Here is a 17,279-nt window from a genome sequence, read left to right as displayed (position 1 = left end):
ACTGGACAAAATAAACAAAAAAACAAGAAAAAAAGAAAAAACAGACATGAAAATGGGTTTCTATAATCTTTACCAAAAATCTATAGAGGAAAAACAATACTATCACAGACTCAGAGACTATATATCAGAGGCAGAAAGCCGCTGGACTGAGAGCTCTGATAGGCTATCTGAGAATAGCGTGTCCTTTCCCTGTGCTTTGTTGTCTAGGTAACTATATCCGTGGATGGGATACTGACCACCACAGGGTATACTCAAGAAGACTACACCATGCTAGGCTCCGACGACTTTTTCTATGTTGGCGGGAGTCCTAGCACGGCTGACCTGCCTGGATCACCTGTTAGCAACAACTTTATGGGTTGCCTGAAAGAGGTAAACACCAACACGCTGTGCTTATTCTCAGGGTAGAGGAGTGGGCATCACATCAAACGCTGTGCAATACTCTCAGGTTAGGGAGTGGGCATCACATCAAACACTGTGCACTATTCTCAGGGAAGGGAGTGTGGAGTGTACAGTACATCACTGGGGACACGCAAGGAGTACTGAACAGGCCCTTGCTCTTCCAGATACACTTTTCTTTATTTGAATCATCTCTAAGGGACTGTTGCATGATAGTAGATACTCATAGACTTTCAGTCACTGCGCTAACTCTAATTAGCTTTGGCTCGCAAAACTACCTCCAACACTGGACACAAAGACATACTGTACAAATGGTATCCAGAAGGTCGTCTGACTCTAGGGAAGTAGATAACGGGCCTTATTGCCGAAATCCTGGAGTACCCCTTTAAACAGACACTCATTCTCCTAATCCTGCCCCCCCCACTCACACACACACACAAACACACACCCCACTGTACCCCACCAGAGCCCCTTCTCGTCTGTGTGGGAGTCTCCCCAGGGTTCATGCAGCTCTGCCAGGTGAATTTCCATGACCAGTTCCGGGGATGAGTCCCAAAATGGCACCCTATTTCCTAAATAGTTAATGACCAGAGTGCACTATAAATGGAATAGAGTGCCATTTGGGACGAAGCCCAGCACTCAACACTCCATAGCCTTTACTGACATACCTCAGGGGGTGGGAAGGAGATATCCTGCTAGGAGTTTAGGAAGCAAGGAGACTTCTGTTTGCAGAACTATTACGTTCTAAGTCAGAGTTCTAAGTCAGTTCCCAATCCGTCCCAACACTCCGTACTCCTCACTGTCATACCTCAGAGGGGGTCTCCTGCCAAGACAATTCTGTTTGCAGAACCTAAATCAAGGGGTTTAAATTGGATACAAAATCTTTGAACACAAATGGTATACTGTACTTATGCACTACAATCAAAAGAGAGAGACGCTGAGAAAGCCGTTCCTGTCATATCAGGATCAGACTATTCAAGATCGAATTGTTCTCTGTAGTTTCAAAAGATGCTTCGCAATAATATTATATGATATATTATTATAATATTATATAGAGCAAATAGAAGGTATTCAGTAGTCATACATGCTGGAACACGCTGGTAAAGGGAGGTGTTTCCATGTTCCCATTCTGTTATGTTCTGCTAAATATTACAGTGGGTGCTTAATGGGGATGCTGACATCAGCAGACACCAAGGAATACAGTCCACTCTCGAGAAGTAAATCTTCCAAGAAGTGCAATAAAAGGTTCCCTTCATGTATCTTTCAATTTCCAAATAAGTCATTTATCTACCCTTTCTCTTTTCTCCTTGTCTCTCTTTCCTCTCTGATGTTTACCCCATATCTCTCTCTCTCTCTCTGTCTCTCTCTCTGTCTCTCTCTCTCTCTCTCTCTCTCTCTTTTCAGTAGTTTTCCCCTCCTCCTTTTCCTTGTGTGGTGTCCTACATTTCCTCCCTTCTGCTCCCCCTACATTTCTTACCTACTTCTCTCCTAACCTCCAACCGAGCATCTCGTCCTCACGGAATCTAACAGATAAGTTCTGAGGCGACAGAGTCTTAATAAGCAGTCAGGGTGTAGACCACATGTCCACGCTCCGATTCTACCTTGTTAGCGCTAGGAGCTCGTTAGGAGCTAGAGCTCATTAAGGGGTTCTATCTCGTTAAGGGGCATGCATGTCTTCGTTAGAGGAGTGCCTCTGAGGTGATACATGGAGGCGCATCCCAAATGGTACCCTATTCCCATAGGGTTCTGATCAAAAGTAAGGCACAATATAGGGAATAGGGTACCATTTGAGACGCAGCCATAGAGCTACTGAGAAGACAAAGAGAGACATCTAGGCCTGGTGCCCTCCTTGCAGTCTGATAGGATGTTTCCCAAATGGCACCCTATTCCCTATGTACTGCATTACTTGTGACGAGAGAAGGGAATAGGTAAAAGGGTGTGATTTGGACTGTACACCTAGTCCTGTCAGTCCTCCACGCCACATGGGGGAACACAAATCCTCCCGTCTTTTGGGGTTTTCTGGGGTTAGATCAAGGCATTTATCAGCAATGTTGTGGTGCCATCCCTCAAGATTGTCTATTATATTGACAAGATATTCAAGTGACAACTCTACCAATGGAATGGGGTGTGTCGGGAGCGCCGTGAGAGTTGTTTTATAAGATACTCTTCAAAAATGTAGAGTTTCAACATTTTCAGAATATGGGCAGGGACTCCTCTGTCCTGACTTGTTCCGCAATTGGAGTGCTGGGACAGAGAAGAGCTTTGACTGGGCTGGGCGGTAGTTGCCCTCTATGCTAAAAAAGTTATATAAATTAGGAGTCGTCTATCAATCTCTATGAAAAGTTGCCGAAATGCCACTTGCGTCCATTTACATCAGTGAATAACCTAATCATCATGGAACTTCTATTAGATCAAATCATCTTCACGTAGCAAATTAGCAATTACTTTTTTGGTTGACCAAATTCAACACTCTCTCATACACCTCCATGCCAAAATGTCCACAGAAATCCTACCCCAGTCTTCTGTGGTTTTCTGGCACTGCGATCAAGGCTGGAGTGGGTTGGCAGTTGGCAGTGATGAATAAGGCCTGTAGTTGCTATGAAGTGTCCCAGTGGAAGAGAGTCAGAGAGGGTCCCCATTTATCCCAGTCCTTTCTTCCTAAAGCCATCTAATGGGGCACTGGCAGAAAGCACTGTGTGTATATTTATAACATATGTCTGGCAGAAATTAAAGAAGTGTATCGATGTGGGGTTACATCAACTCACGTCCTAATTCTGCAGTCCTCCTATGCTTGTTACCAGGCCTTATACTGGATATCTATGTACAGTGTATGTGCCAGTTTAGTTAACCTGGCACAAACAAAGTCTGGAATTGAACATAACTAACAGGCCATATTATAGTATAGCATGTAGTATAGTCCCATGTGTGCCAGGTGGTATCAGCTGGGAGCACAGTGACAATGGAAGAATAACTCTATTTCTAATTCTGGAGACGCACACAATTTGATTATATTTCTATGGTGTTACTACACACATAAACAATACTACAGCTTGTAGAATACTATAGTATCCCTTGATAATTTTTTATTTAACTAAGCAAGTCAGTTAAGAACAAATTTCAATGACGGCCTAGGAACGGTGGGTTAACTGCCTTGTTCAGGGGCAGAACGACAGATTTTTACCTTGTCAACTCGGTGATTCGATCTTGCAACCTTTTGGTTACTAGTCCCACACTCTAACCACTAGGCTACTTGCAGCCACATAATGTGCAGTACTTACTATATAATTTTGTAGTATACTGTAGAATATTATAGTAAATACTACAGTGTTATCCACACGAAAAACACTGTAGTAAATACTATAGAAATGTCAGCAAAAACACTACAGTCTGCAAAAACACTACATTTTTACGCTATAGTAAATACTACAGTATTTAATTTGCATATACCATTCCCCTCCCCTATATCCCAATTTGTGCCTCCCACAAGTGAGAAACCAACATGCCATGTATAGACCATATATTGTGTTCCCTACAAGTTATAGAGAGAGCAGAACCTCTTAACTCTCTGTTCAGAACCCAGTCCTACCTACCTACCTACCTACCGACATGGTATGGAAAATGAACTGTTTTTGTATTTCTTCAGTAGGTTTCTTCAAGGAGAAAGCCCCCCACTTCTATGTCAAAGTAAAAATACAAAATATATGCTTGTAAATATTTGTCACGTCCGTCATATGAAGGAGACCATGGTGGAGCGTGGTATGCGTACATTCTTCTTTTAATTAAAGAAAGAACACTGAACAAACTAATAACGAACTAAACGTGAAGCGAATAGTGCAGACAGGCAACTAAACATAGAATAAGAACCCACAAACACAAAAGGGGAAATGGCTACCTAAATAGGATCCCCAATCAGAGACAACGATAAACAGCTGCCTCTGATTGGGAACCATATCAGGCCACCATAGACATGCAAATACCTACACCTTCTAAACTCCTAGACATACAAAAACCCTAGACAATACAAATCTAGCATACCCACCCTCGTCACACCCTGACCTAACCATTATATAAAGAAAACAGAGATATTAAAAGGTCAGAGCGTGACAGTACCCCCCCCTACCCCACAAAGGTGCGGACCCCAGGCTGGGGACCGTCGCTGGAGACCACGGGCTGGGGACCGTCTTTGGAGAGCCCGGACTGGGGACTGTCGCTGGAGACCACGGGCTGGGGACCGTCGCTAGAGACCCCCGGCCAGGGACCCTGGGCTGGGGACTGTCGCTGGAGACCACGGGCTGGGGACCGTCTTCGGAGGTTCCGGACTGTGGCCCGTCGTCGGAGGTTCCGGACTGTGGCCCGTCGTCGGAGGTTCCGGACTGTGGCCCGTCGCCGGAGGTTCCGGACTGTGGCCCGTCGCCGGAGGTTCCGGACTGTGGCCCGTCGCCGGAGGTTCCGGACTGTGGCCCGTCGTCGGAGGTTCCGGACTGTGGCCCGTCGTCGGAGGTTCCGGACTGTGGCCCGTCGTCGGAGGTTCCGGACTGTGGCACGTCGTCGTCGGTTCCGGACTGTGAAATGTTGGGGAACGTGAAACGTGCGGGGAGGAGGCACAAGACTTACTGGACTGTGAATGCGCACTGGAGATCTGGAGCGTAGAGCCGGCACAATGCGTCTTGGCTGGATGCTCACTTGAGCCCGGCAAGTGCGGGGCGCTAGCACAGGACGCACTGGGCTGTGCAGACGCACCAGAGACACAGTACGTAGAGCCGGCACAGGATATCCTGGTCCAAGGAGGTGTACTGGAGACCAGGAGAGCTGAGCCGGCACCATCCATCCTGGCTGGATGCCCATTCTAGCCTGGCAAATGTGAGGAGCTGGAATAGAGCACACAGGGATATGAATGCGAACTGGAGACACTGTGCGCATCTCTGCATAACGCGGTGCCTGACCAGTCACACGCTCCCCACTCGTGTGCCCCCCAAAACATTTCTTGGGGCTGCCTCTCGTGCTTGCCTCGTTTGTGTTTCTCCTTGTAATATCGCCTTTCCACTTCCGCTGCCTCTATTTCTTCCTTCGGACGGCGAAAACAGAGATAATATTACAGTAATGTCCCCAAAAACACTACAGTAAATGCTGCTGTATACCATACTATAGTGCGAAAAAACACTACAGTAAACTACAGGATACTACAGTATACTACAGTCCACAAAAAAACTGCAGTAAATACTACAGCATACTACAGTAATATAGTATATACTATAGTATATACTACTCTTTTTTTACTACATTATTTGGGTCTTTCTATAAATAATGGCACCAATGTGTGACATTGGGATCCACATTTCAAAATGATTTGAAACAAAAATAGAAAAGTATTTTCATGCAGTTCTACCTGTGTACTTCGAGGAATAGAAGTGAATACATGTATGTCTCATAACTCCACCTACACAACAACATAGGACTAGGAGTATACATCCTTTAAGCAGGGTTCATACAGATATTGACAAGTCAAATTCATGGACTTTCAGGGACTTTTTCAAGCACTTAATTGTAATTTTCAAGGACATCAATGTTATACAATTGTATAGTTTATATAATTGTAGATGTAGGGCCTAATATAGAACCTCTCTCCCCAAAAGCATGCAAAAAGTGTCCATGAAGTAGGCCATTACCACTACAACAATACTGATTTTTTTGGGCAGTACCAATGCATTGATATTATAATTATTATTACATTCTAAAATATGTGAGAATATTGTCTGAAAAAGTAATTTAATGCGTGGAGATGTTTCTGTAGCCTATGTGACTGACGCAGGCACACATAATAAAGCCACGAATAGCGGCAGCATTAATCTCACTATTTGAATCTAACCATCACTGTTTTTATAATGAGAAAGTGACCAAGCACCAGGTTCCTTTTTTAATGGAAGGATTTGTATGGAAAGCCAAGTTGAAGCCAGCATTAGATGTTGTCATCTTCATAATAACCCCACATGGTTTTACTGCAACAGAGTAGCACAACACCCTTCAATTGTAGCTGCGGCAAACAAATGAAGGTGGCCACGTCTCTCACAAAAACTAAATCACAGATAAGTATAAGGGAGCAGGAGAACTTCTACATTGGTTACAATAATTACAAGGACCTTTCAAGCACCAGATTGAGGAAATGTCTGACTTTCAAGGTATGACTATTCCAGTACTTGCATTTCTGAGCTCCAAATTCAAGTAGGCTGCTTCAAGCCCCTTGTATTCATTAAAATGACAGGTGTAACATGGAAAACAAAATGGATTAGTCATGTTATATCATTACCAGATCATAGTGTGAATAAGCCCACTAGGCTATTCATTATTTTTCATTATATACAGAATAATTCATAGGAATAGCGTTAGGTGTTGCTTCTAGCATTTCGCTACACTCGCATTAACATCTGCTAACCATGTGTATGTGACAAATAAAATTTGATTTGATTTGATATCCTATACAATTGTGCACAGTTGACTGTGTCCACAAAAACATCTAACGAATCTAACGATTCAATTCGCTAAGGATATTAGATCCAACATGGATCCAGGCACAACTCACTTCGCCGGCGTAACGAATAAGACACCAACATATTCTGGACATTCCTCGCGAACACCTTTTTCCTAGCACTTGGGCTGTTGTTGTATTGCATGTGCTATCACAAATGCTGTCCGTCACGTGACTGTCATTCGGAAAATTCCTTCCTGGATGAGGATGTGTGAAAATATCATGGTGTAACTAATCAGGTGGACACTAAATGCGCATCCAACAAGTATTATGCTTAATTATTGAAGAACCACGTTAATGACAGTTTTGATTTAGGTATTAAATATCAAGGTAAGGGGACTCTTTCGATTAGAAGCATTCGATTTTGCATTCGCATACTGTACATCATTTTGTATTTGTGTGTGCCCATATAAATTGTTTTCACCCCGTAACGTAAGGAATACAAGAAATGTTCCACTGCATTTCTTTCTGAGATCTCTATACAAAAAACATTCCTACAGCAAGATCCAGGATTCTTACAAGGTTTCTTACAAGTCCAATGTCTAATTTAACTGATTCATGTTTAATATATGATATAACGACAAAGTAGACTGCCATAAATGCAAGGACAGAAATGTTATGTTTTATGTCACATGATTTTGGGAAAAATCCGTCAAGACACCAACCAACCATACGTTTTATATCAACTTGTGAATTGTATTGAATATATCTATGATTTCCCCTTATATCTTAATGCAATGACATAAAAAACATTTGCAGATAATTATCAATGACTTATCAACAGCTGTAACAAGATGTCCAGCTTAGGAAATACTCACTGTTACCCAAGTTTATAGAAAGACCCATTTATACTATAGTAAACTGTAAATACTACAGTACACTACAGCAAATACTACATTCCGCAAAATCACTACAATGAATGCTACAGTAAAATCCACAAAAACACGACAGTGAATACTATAATATTCCTAGCATAGCATATACTATAGTACTTTTTCATGTGGGTAGGTCTTGTTATAGCCCTACTGTAGGCAATAGTACCTTGTTGTGACCTTCGAGCAGAGTGACAACCTCTCTGCAGCATCTTGATTTGTCTGTTGGATAACATGTAAACATAAGCCTCCACTCAGGCCAGTTCAGCCTGGCTCTGCTCTGTATGTTAGCAGTTGTCTGAGGTTCATAAAATATGAGACCTATGCTGTAGGCAGTGGTCCCAGGATGATGACATGTGAGCTCTGTTCTGTAGGCAGTGGTCCCAGGATGATGACATGTGAGCTCTGTTCTGTAGGCAGTGGTCCCTGGATGACATGCGAGCTCTGTTCTGTAGGCAGTGGTCCCAGGATGATGACATGTGAGCTCTGTTCTGTAGGCAGTGGTCCCAGGATGACATGTGAGTTCTGTTCTGTAGGCAGTGGTCCAAGGATGACATATGACCTCTGTTCTGTAGGCATTGGTTGCAGGATGATGACATATGACATATGAGCAGTGATCAAGCAGTAGCAAGTTGCCTTAGCAACTCTGATTGATGACATGTGCCTGGGCATAGTGCGCACACACACACGCACACACACACACACAGTCACACAACCAACCAGTCACACATTCACACTCTCCATCTCATGTGCCATGTTTCAGAATATGTCTGCAGGTCCCAGTTCTAGCTGCTGCTGTACTATTCTGTTGTGATGACAAAACACCAGTGCTGTAATAGCCTAGATGTCATGGCCCGAGTCTGATGACAAATTAGTGCAGTACCATTCTCCTTTATTTTTGATTTCTCTCTCTCTCTCTCTCTCTCTCTCGCTCTCTCTCTCTCTCTCCCCTTCAGCTCCTCTTATAGAGATATCATCCACCTCCCACCGTCCTGCTCTCCCTCCCCCTCCCACCCTCTCTAACACTCCAGATTATTGTCAAATCGTTTTTGTTTCATTCCCAATAGGTTTCATCTACACTCTTATAAAAAAGAGTTCCGAAAGGGTTCTTTGCAGTGGGATAGGGTTCTAAAACATCATAAGAACTTTTTTTGGAAGAAAGGGTTCTTTGCAGTGGGATAGGGTTCTATAACATCCTAAGAACTGTAAATGGAAGAAAGGGTTCTTTGACGATTATTTAGAAGGCAAGAAGGGTTCTACATACTGTACAGTAGAACCATATACTGTATCATATTTCCAAGCATCATCTATTGCAGGGTGATTTCAGAATATAATGTTTTTAAGTGTGTTTTTGCATGTGGAAAGCTGCCGCGGTCATCCCCCTTTTCAAAGGGGGAGACACCCTGGACCCAAACTGTTACAGACCTATATCCATCCTGCCCTGCCTATCTATGGTCTTCGAAAGCCAAGTCAACAAACAGATCACTGACCGTCTCGAATCCCACCGTACCTTCTCCGCTGTGCAATCTGGTTTCCGAGCCGGACACGGGTGCACCTCAGCCACGCTCAAGGTACTAAACGATATCATAACCGCCATCGATAAAAGACAGTACTGTGCAGCCGTCTTCATCGACCTGGCCAAGGCTTTCGACTTTGTCAATCACCATATTTTTATCGGCAGACTCAGTAGCCTCAGTTTTTCTAATGACTGCCTTGCCTGGTTCACCAACTACTTTGCAGACAGAGTTCAGTGTGTCAAATCGGAGGGCAAATGTTGTCTGGTCCTCTGGCATTCTCTATGGGGTTGCCACAGGGTTAAATTCTCAGGCCGACTCTTTTCTCTGTATATATCAATGATGTTGCTCTTGCTGCGGGCGATTCCCTGATCCACCTCTACGCAGATGACACCATTCTGTATACTTCTGGCCCTTCCTTGGACACTGTGCTATCTAACCTCCAAACGTGCTTCAAAACCAAATGCATGCTTTTCAACCGTTCGCTGCCTGCACCCGCACGCCCGACTAGCTTCACCACCCTGGATGGTTCCGGCCTAGAATATGTGGACATCTATAAGTGCCTAGGTGTCTGGCTAGACTGTAAACTCTCCTTCCAGACTCATATCAAACATCTCCAATCTAGAGTCGGCTTTCTATTTCGCAACAAAGCCTCCTTCACTCACGCCGCCAAACTTACCCTATTAAAACTAACTATCCTACCAATCCTCGACTTTGGTGATGTCATCTACAAAATAGCTTCCAATACCCTACTCAGCAAACTGGATGCAGTTTATCACAGTGCCATCCGTTTTGTTACTAGAGCACCTTATACCACCCACCACTGCGACCTGTATGCTCTAGTCGGCTGGCCCTCGCTACATATTCGTCGCCAGACCCACTGGCTCCAGGTCATCTACAAATCCATGCTAGGTAAAGCTCCGCCTTACCTAAGTTCACTGGTCACAATGGCAACACCCACCCGTAGCACGCGCTCCAGCAGGTGTATCTCACTGATCATCCCTAAAGGCAACACCTCATTTGGCCGCCTTTCCTTCTAGTGCTCTGCTGCCTGTGACTGGAACGAATTGCAAAAATCGCTGAAGTTGGATACTTTCATCTCCCTCACCAACTCAAACATCTGCTATCTGAGCAGCTAACCGATCGCTGCAGTACATAGTCCATCTGTAAATAGCCCACCCAATTTACCTACCTCATCCCCATACGGTTTGACTTACTTTTCTGCTCTTTTGCACACCAGTATCTCTACCTGCACATGACCATCTGATCATTTATCACTGCAGTGTTAATCTGCTAAATTATAATTATTCGCCTACCTCCTCATGCCTTTTGCACACAATGTATATAGATAGACTCTTTATTTTTTTTCTACTGTGTTATTGACTTGTTTATTGTTTACTCCATGTGTAACTCTGTCTTGTTGTCGGTTCACACTGCTATGCTTTATCTTGGCCAGGTCGCAGTTGTAAATGAGAACTTGTTCTCAACTAGCCTACCTGGTTAAATAAAGGTGAAATAAAAAATAAAAAATAAATGTACATTCAATGCTACACAAAGGGACAGCTCTAGCAGGGAAGAAATTTGACCAACATCCACTTGTAAAAATGGAATCCTATGACAGTGCCACGTTGAAAGTCACTGAACTCTTCAATAAGGCCATTCTACTGCAGATGTTTGTCTATGGAGATTGCATGGCTGAAATAGCCAAATACTTAATTTGAGGGGGTGTATTGTCAGAAATAATTACATTCATAGTGTGTTCTAGGTAGAATGTTTAGATGATAAAATGATTATTGGTAGATCCCTTAATAGAGGGTTCTAGGTCAAACCATATACAGGGGGTTCTAGGAAGAACCTTTAGATTATAAAATGGTTCTTGGTAGAACCTGTCATAGAGGGTTCTAGGTAGAACCAAAAAGAATTCCCGTATAGGGACAAACCGAAGTACCCTATTGTACCCTCTATTTGGTGTGAATTGGGTGGACATTCTAGTTTTCTATTTTTTTGTTGACCGGGTTTGATTCCCAATCAGAGGCAGCTGTCTATCGTTGTCTCTGATTGGGAATCATACTTAGGCAGCCTGTTTTCCACCTGAGTTTGTGGGATCTTGTTTTTGCACAGTAGCTGTATAGCCCTGCAGAACTTTACGTTTGTATATATTTTGTTGTTTTTTGGTGTTCATTTTATATAAAGAAGATGTACACTTTCCACGCTGCGCTTTGGTCTCATTCCGACGACGGACATGACATCTATAATGGTTCTACTTAGCACCTTTTCTTCTAAGAGTGTATTTTCATGGCATATTTTTAAACACAGCTTGAAAATTGCACCTAGCGCTGTTACAGATTATTCAATGCCTTTTTATCAAGCTGTTATTGATACCGTTTCTTAGAAGAGATAAGATGAAGTGTATCCAGTTCTGTGTATATTGCCTCATGTCAGTGCCCCACTCTTCAAACTGTTTCTGATTCTTGAAAGAGATAAAATGATTTAAGATGACATGAAGGTGAGAAATATAAAAACTATCCAGACAATTCAGATAGATGTGTACTGTATCCCTTTGTTTAAGTTTAGTGTAGTGTAATCTGGTATAGTGTTACTTTTTTGCTTTTTTGGAGCTGTTCGAGCCATAATTTGGACTTGGTATTTTATCAAATAGGTCTATCTTCTGTATACCACCCCTACCTTGTCACAACACAACTGATTGGATCAAACATATTACAGTAAGAAGGAACAAAATTACACACATTAGCTTTGAACAAGGCACACCTGTTAATAGTAAAGCATTCCAGGTGACTACCTCATGAAGCTGGTTGAGAGAATGCCAAGTGTGTGCAAAGCTGTCATCAATGCAAAGGGTGGCTACTTTGAAGAATCTCAAATATTAAATATATTTTGATTTGTTTAACACTTTTTTGGTTACTACATGATTCCATATGTGTTATTTCATAGTGTTGATGCCTTCACTATTATTCTACAATGTAGAAAATAGTAAAAATGAAGAAAAACCCTGGAATGAGTAGGTGTGTCCAAACTTTTGACTGGTACTGTATATTTACAGAAACCCTTATAGATTAAGTCATTAACACAGTTATAATGACCACCTCTTCTAACATGTCTTGGCAGCTCTCCTCGTTTCTAACGGTGTATACTCACTAAAACCTAATCGACTTTGAGGTGCTTAAAGATAATGTGTGGATAATGCAGTCTGTGCAATCAGGAGAGCCATCTACACTCCTATGTGTCCCAAATGGCACACTGTTTCCTACAAAGTGCACTACTTTTGACCAGTGCCCATATAAAACATGCCTAACTTTCTTACTGTCTGTCAGTATCCACAAAACTTGGCAAATATTTTCAGATACCTACACACAGCGTCATACAACTTATCAGGTAGGGACGATTGTTCAATTGATACATTATATTCAGGGCAGTACGGTACTGTACGATGATGCTTGTCATCAGTGTTTAGTGGATTTTTCCTTCTTAATGGCATTATAGCCTGGTATTTAATAAAGTAGTGCTGATTCAGCTTTAGGCTAGCTGCTATCTCTCTGTTGTCCTGGTTTGCGTTCCAAATTGTACCCTATTCCCTATGTAGTGCATTACTTTTGACCAGAGCTCTATGGGCCCTTGTTAAAATTAGTGCACTACATAGGAAATAGGTGGCATTTTGGGACATAGACTCTGTAGTTCTGCTGTCAGCTCCTGTGGAGTGCATTGTGTCTCTGAGGTCAGTGTGTAGTCTGATAATACATTGCATAGCGTGTGTGTGTGTGTGTGTGTGTGTGTGTGTGTGTGTGTGGGGGGGAGCCTGATGAATTTAGATGTTTGTGGATTGGTAGTGAGAGGCACATCCATCATCAGCAGGGTATATTTTAATCAGGTTTCCTGCTGAGGCCTTAATCAGCGTTTTTACTGCAACACCTGCATCGTGTACAGCTGTTAGCTCTCATTACTCTCATCTCTCACTTCACACACACTTAGTCACCTCCCTCCCTCCACACATCATACCCACCAACCCACCCAACCAACCTCCCTCCCACCTCCCTACCTCCACACACCTCCCTACCGCCACACACCTTCCTACCTACCTACATCCCTACCTACCAGGGCCGTAACTACATATGAGGACACAGAGGTCTTAACCTCTGTCATTTTTTCCACAGGGGCCCTGAACTCTAGGGGGCCCCCAATGATTTTGATAATCACTTTCACTCAGATATCATATTATCATGGCATAAGTCATGTCAAAATGTGTAGAATAGCAGGAATTTGCTTTAAACTGCAAAAAAGTCTCCCTCTGTGAGTATTAAATTGTATTTTTCTATCCCAATGGTGAGATAATGTGAGTTAATGTGTAGCGGCTAATAGTATAGCTACAGTAATAGGCTATGTGCTTGTAGATTAATTGAGGTGATGTCTTGGCGAGGTGGGTGGTTTGAGTTCTGCAAACAGAATTCTGACAAACACACATACTCCCAAACAGGGGGTGCATACAAAATGGTACACTTTAAAGTGCATTACCTTTGGCCATTAGTGCATTATCCACAGAAAAGTGTCCATTTCCGGTCATACACTTCCAAACATTGCTTGTGTCCGAAATGGCACCCTCTTTCATGTACTGTATAGTGCACTACTTTTGGCCGTATGGATTTAACTTTTTCTCCCTTACCCTCCCCTTTCCTCCCTGCATCAACCTAGGTTGTGTATAAAAACAACGACGTGCGACTCGAGCTCTCCAGGATGGCCAAACAAGGTGATGCCAAAATGAAGGTTCACGGCATTGTGGCCTTTAAATGCGAGAACGTGGCGACCCTTGACCCCATCACCTTCGAGACCCCTGGGTCCTTCATCACGCTCAACAAGTGGAACGCCAAGAAGACGGGCTCCATCTCCTTCGACTTCCGTACCACAGAGCCTAACGGGCTTCTCCTCTTTAGCCACGGAAAGCCCAAACAGGCTCCCAAGGTGACTTCCCTATTATGTTATTTGATCTCTTTTATTGCATCCTGATTGTTTTTGAAAATGTTTGACTGTAAAGTGTGTTGTGATTTTAAATGCACTTTAAATAAAGAATGATGGGATTTAATTCAAGGATTCCAAGAGCCCTCTGACACTGAAGGTGGACTTCTTCGCCATCGAGATGCTGGATGGCCACTTGTATCTATTGCTGGACATGGGGTCAGGGACCACCAAGACCAGAGCCATCAACAAGAAGGTCAACGATGGGGAGTGGTACCACGTAGACTTCCAACGGGACGGACGATCAGGTAATAAAATGTTCTTTTGCTGTTATTGGTGTGACGGATTTTGGAGGAGGCCATGGTGCCGTGATTTGAGTCTTTAATCCTCGTAAGGGTTTCCTTCCCTCTCTTCCACTGTGTGTAGACATAGTAGGAATTCTTTCTGATAACTGAAAGCATTTAGTCTGACTGGTGAGCGAGTTTCGTCTGACAATTGAGGGACTTGCAAATATGGATGACATTATAATAGTGATGAATAAATGAAGCTACATTACCTCAAACAGTCACCATATTATCATGCCAGTAAGGCAATCCCTCTCCCTGTCTTCTCTCCCACTGTGTCCTCAGTGCCTCTCCGAGCATCCAGTGTTACACACACACACACACATACACACACCCACACAGCCCCTCCGAGCCCCCAGTGAAACCATTTTCTGATCCCTGTTGATTTGCTTATCTAAGCAGCAATTTGTTAGCGTGTGTTCACAGCCAAGGCCCTGGCAATGTCACGGTGCAAATTACATACGCCCCCCAACCATGTTTACTGCTCCTTCTCTACTAGTGGGAATTACATTAACTGTTTCAATACTCCATGAAGCCACACAGAGCAGAGCCATACAGCTACACACACACACATATCCACTCACACATGCACTATTGAGTAGGGGGTCAGGGTACAATACAGAACCATCACAGCTGTGGCCTTGTTCATGTTACTGACTACTCTAGCACAGAGAGGAGAGGAAGAGAGTATGGTAGAAGTGTGTGTGTGTGGGGGGGTGGAGGTGAGGAGGAGAGAGGAGGATAAAAATGTGTGTGGGGGGTAGAGCTGAGGAGGAGAGAGGAGGATAGAAATGTGTGTGTGGGGGGGTAGAGGTGAGGAGGAGAGAGGAGGATAAAAATGTGTGTGGGGGGTAGAGGTGAGGAGGAGAGAGAGAGGAGGATAAAAATGTGTGTGGGGGTAGAGGTGAGGAGGAGAGAGGAGGATAGAAATGTGTGTGGGGGGTAGAGCTGAGGAGGAGAGAGGAGGATAGAAATGTGTGTGGGGGGTAGAGCTGAGGAGGAGAGAGGAGGATAGAAATGTGTGTGGGGGGTAGAGCTGAGGAGGAGAGAGGAGGATAGAAATGTGTGTGGGGGGTAGAGCTGAGGAGGAGAGAGGAGGATAGAAATGTGTGTGGGGGGTAGAGCTGAGGAGGAGAGAGGAGGATAGAAATGTGTGGGGGGTAGAGCTGAGGAGGAGAGAGGAGGAGAAATTTAGAAACCCTTTAGCAGAACATTTTTTGTCAAACATTTCAGGCACATAATAACTATGTTGTGTGAACCAAAAGCAACAGCAATCATTTGACTCCTCCTGTGACATGGTAGACCAACAGTGTTGCACTGTGTCGAGACAGGCGACCAAACCCACTGGATGTATCATGTTATCACAATTAGATGTGCTGCCCTATTATCTCTCTATTTAGCTGTATCTTTCATCCCTCCCTCCCTCCCTCCCTCCCTCCCTCCCTCCCTCCCTCCCTCCCTCCCTCCCTCCCTCCCTCCCTCCCTCCCTCCCTCCCTACCTCCCTCCCTCCATACACATGTATTTTCCTTGTTGTCAGTGACTCTCCAAAGCCTCACTTCTCTCTTTTTTCCTCCTTTTTCCTTCTTCTCCGCTCTGCCCGAGTTTCCATGGAAACGGGAGAGAACAGGTCTCTCTCTGTCTCTCTCTTCTCCCCTCCCTGTCTCTCTCTCTCGTAAACTCTCTGTCCATTTATTTTTCCTTCCTTACTTAATTTCTCTCTCTCCAACTCTCTCACCTTCTCTCTCCCTCTCTCTTTCTATCTCTCTCTGTCTCTCCTTCTCTGTTTCTCTTTCTGTTTCTCTCTCCCTCTCTCTCTGTCTCTTGCCCTCTCTCTGTCTCTTTCTTTCTCTTTCTCCCTTTCTCTTTGTCTCTCTCTCTCTGTCTCACTTTCTGTCTCTCTCTTTCTCTTTGTCTCTCTCTGTCTCTCTCTCTCTCTGTCTCACTTTCTATGTCTCTCTCTTTCTCTTTGTCTCTGTCTCTTTCTCTTTGTCTCTCTCTCTCTCTCTCTCTCTCTGGACTGAGACAGTTACTGCACAGTGTTACGCTGAGATCAGCACTAATTTCAAAATCACATTTTTTTCTACACTCCCTCCTCAAATCTGAAGTCTGGACAGTGTTAGCTGGGAAACTCAGGAGGAGATTGGAGAGGAGAGAGGAGAGGAGAGAAGAGAGAAGAGGAGAGAGGAGAGGAGATAGGGGAGGAGAAGGGGAGGCTCGGGCTACTCTTATGGTGTGGAAGTCTACTCTCAAAATAGCTGTGGCTAGAGAATGTGTTTGCCATGTAGATACTGAATTGCAGCTTTCACATACAGTATAAGCATAGATTGAAAAGTGATGTTTTTTTCCAAATGTAAAAGTGTAGTACTTACCATAGAATATTGTAGTATACTGTAGAAAATTATACTAAATATTACGGCATTATCCGGAAAAAACACACTGTAGTAAATACTACAGTAATGTCCACAAAAACAGTACTTTGTTACTTAAATACTACATTATTTAATTTGCATATACAATGCCCATTCCCCCATTCAGCAGAAGTGCTGAACTATCTGTTCAGACCCCAGACCTACATACCTACAGGTTATAGAACAGAGCAGAAGCGCTGAACTATCTGTTCAGACCACAGACCTACATACCTACAGGTTATAGAACAGAACAGAA

The 17,279-nt window shown here is 43.6% G+C and overlaps 1 protein-coding gene across 23 annotated transcripts in view; it reads left to right on the top strand.

The window, feature by feature from the left end:
- The window catches only part of nrxn1a (neurexin 1a), a 616,431-nt gene that overhangs the window by 195,581 nt on the left and 403,571 nt on the right, over window positions 1–17,279 (top strand). For all 23 annotated transcript variants that reach the window (XM_042306235.1, XM_042306230.1, XM_042306233.1 and 20 more), the window contains 3 exons: window positions 208–369; window positions 14,010–14,276; window positions 14,404–14,578. In XM_042306235.1, the coding sequence (XP_042162169.1) occupies window positions 208–369; window positions 14,010–14,276; window positions 14,404–14,578 (604 nt within the window). The remainder of the gene's footprint in view (window positions 1–207; window positions 370–14,009; window positions 14,277–14,403; window positions 14,579–17,279) is intronic.

This window comes from Oncorhynchus tshawytscha, linkage group LG25 (assembly GCF_018296145.1).
Source record: "Oncorhynchus tshawytscha isolate Ot180627B linkage group LG25, Otsh_v2.0, whole genome shotgun sequence".
Classification (NCBI taxonomy): Eukaryota; Metazoa; Chordata; class Actinopteri; order Salmoniformes; family Salmonidae; genus Oncorhynchus; species Oncorhynchus tshawytscha.
Note: the sequence above shows the minus strand (reverse complement) of the source record. Positions and strands in the feature narration are given on the sequence as shown.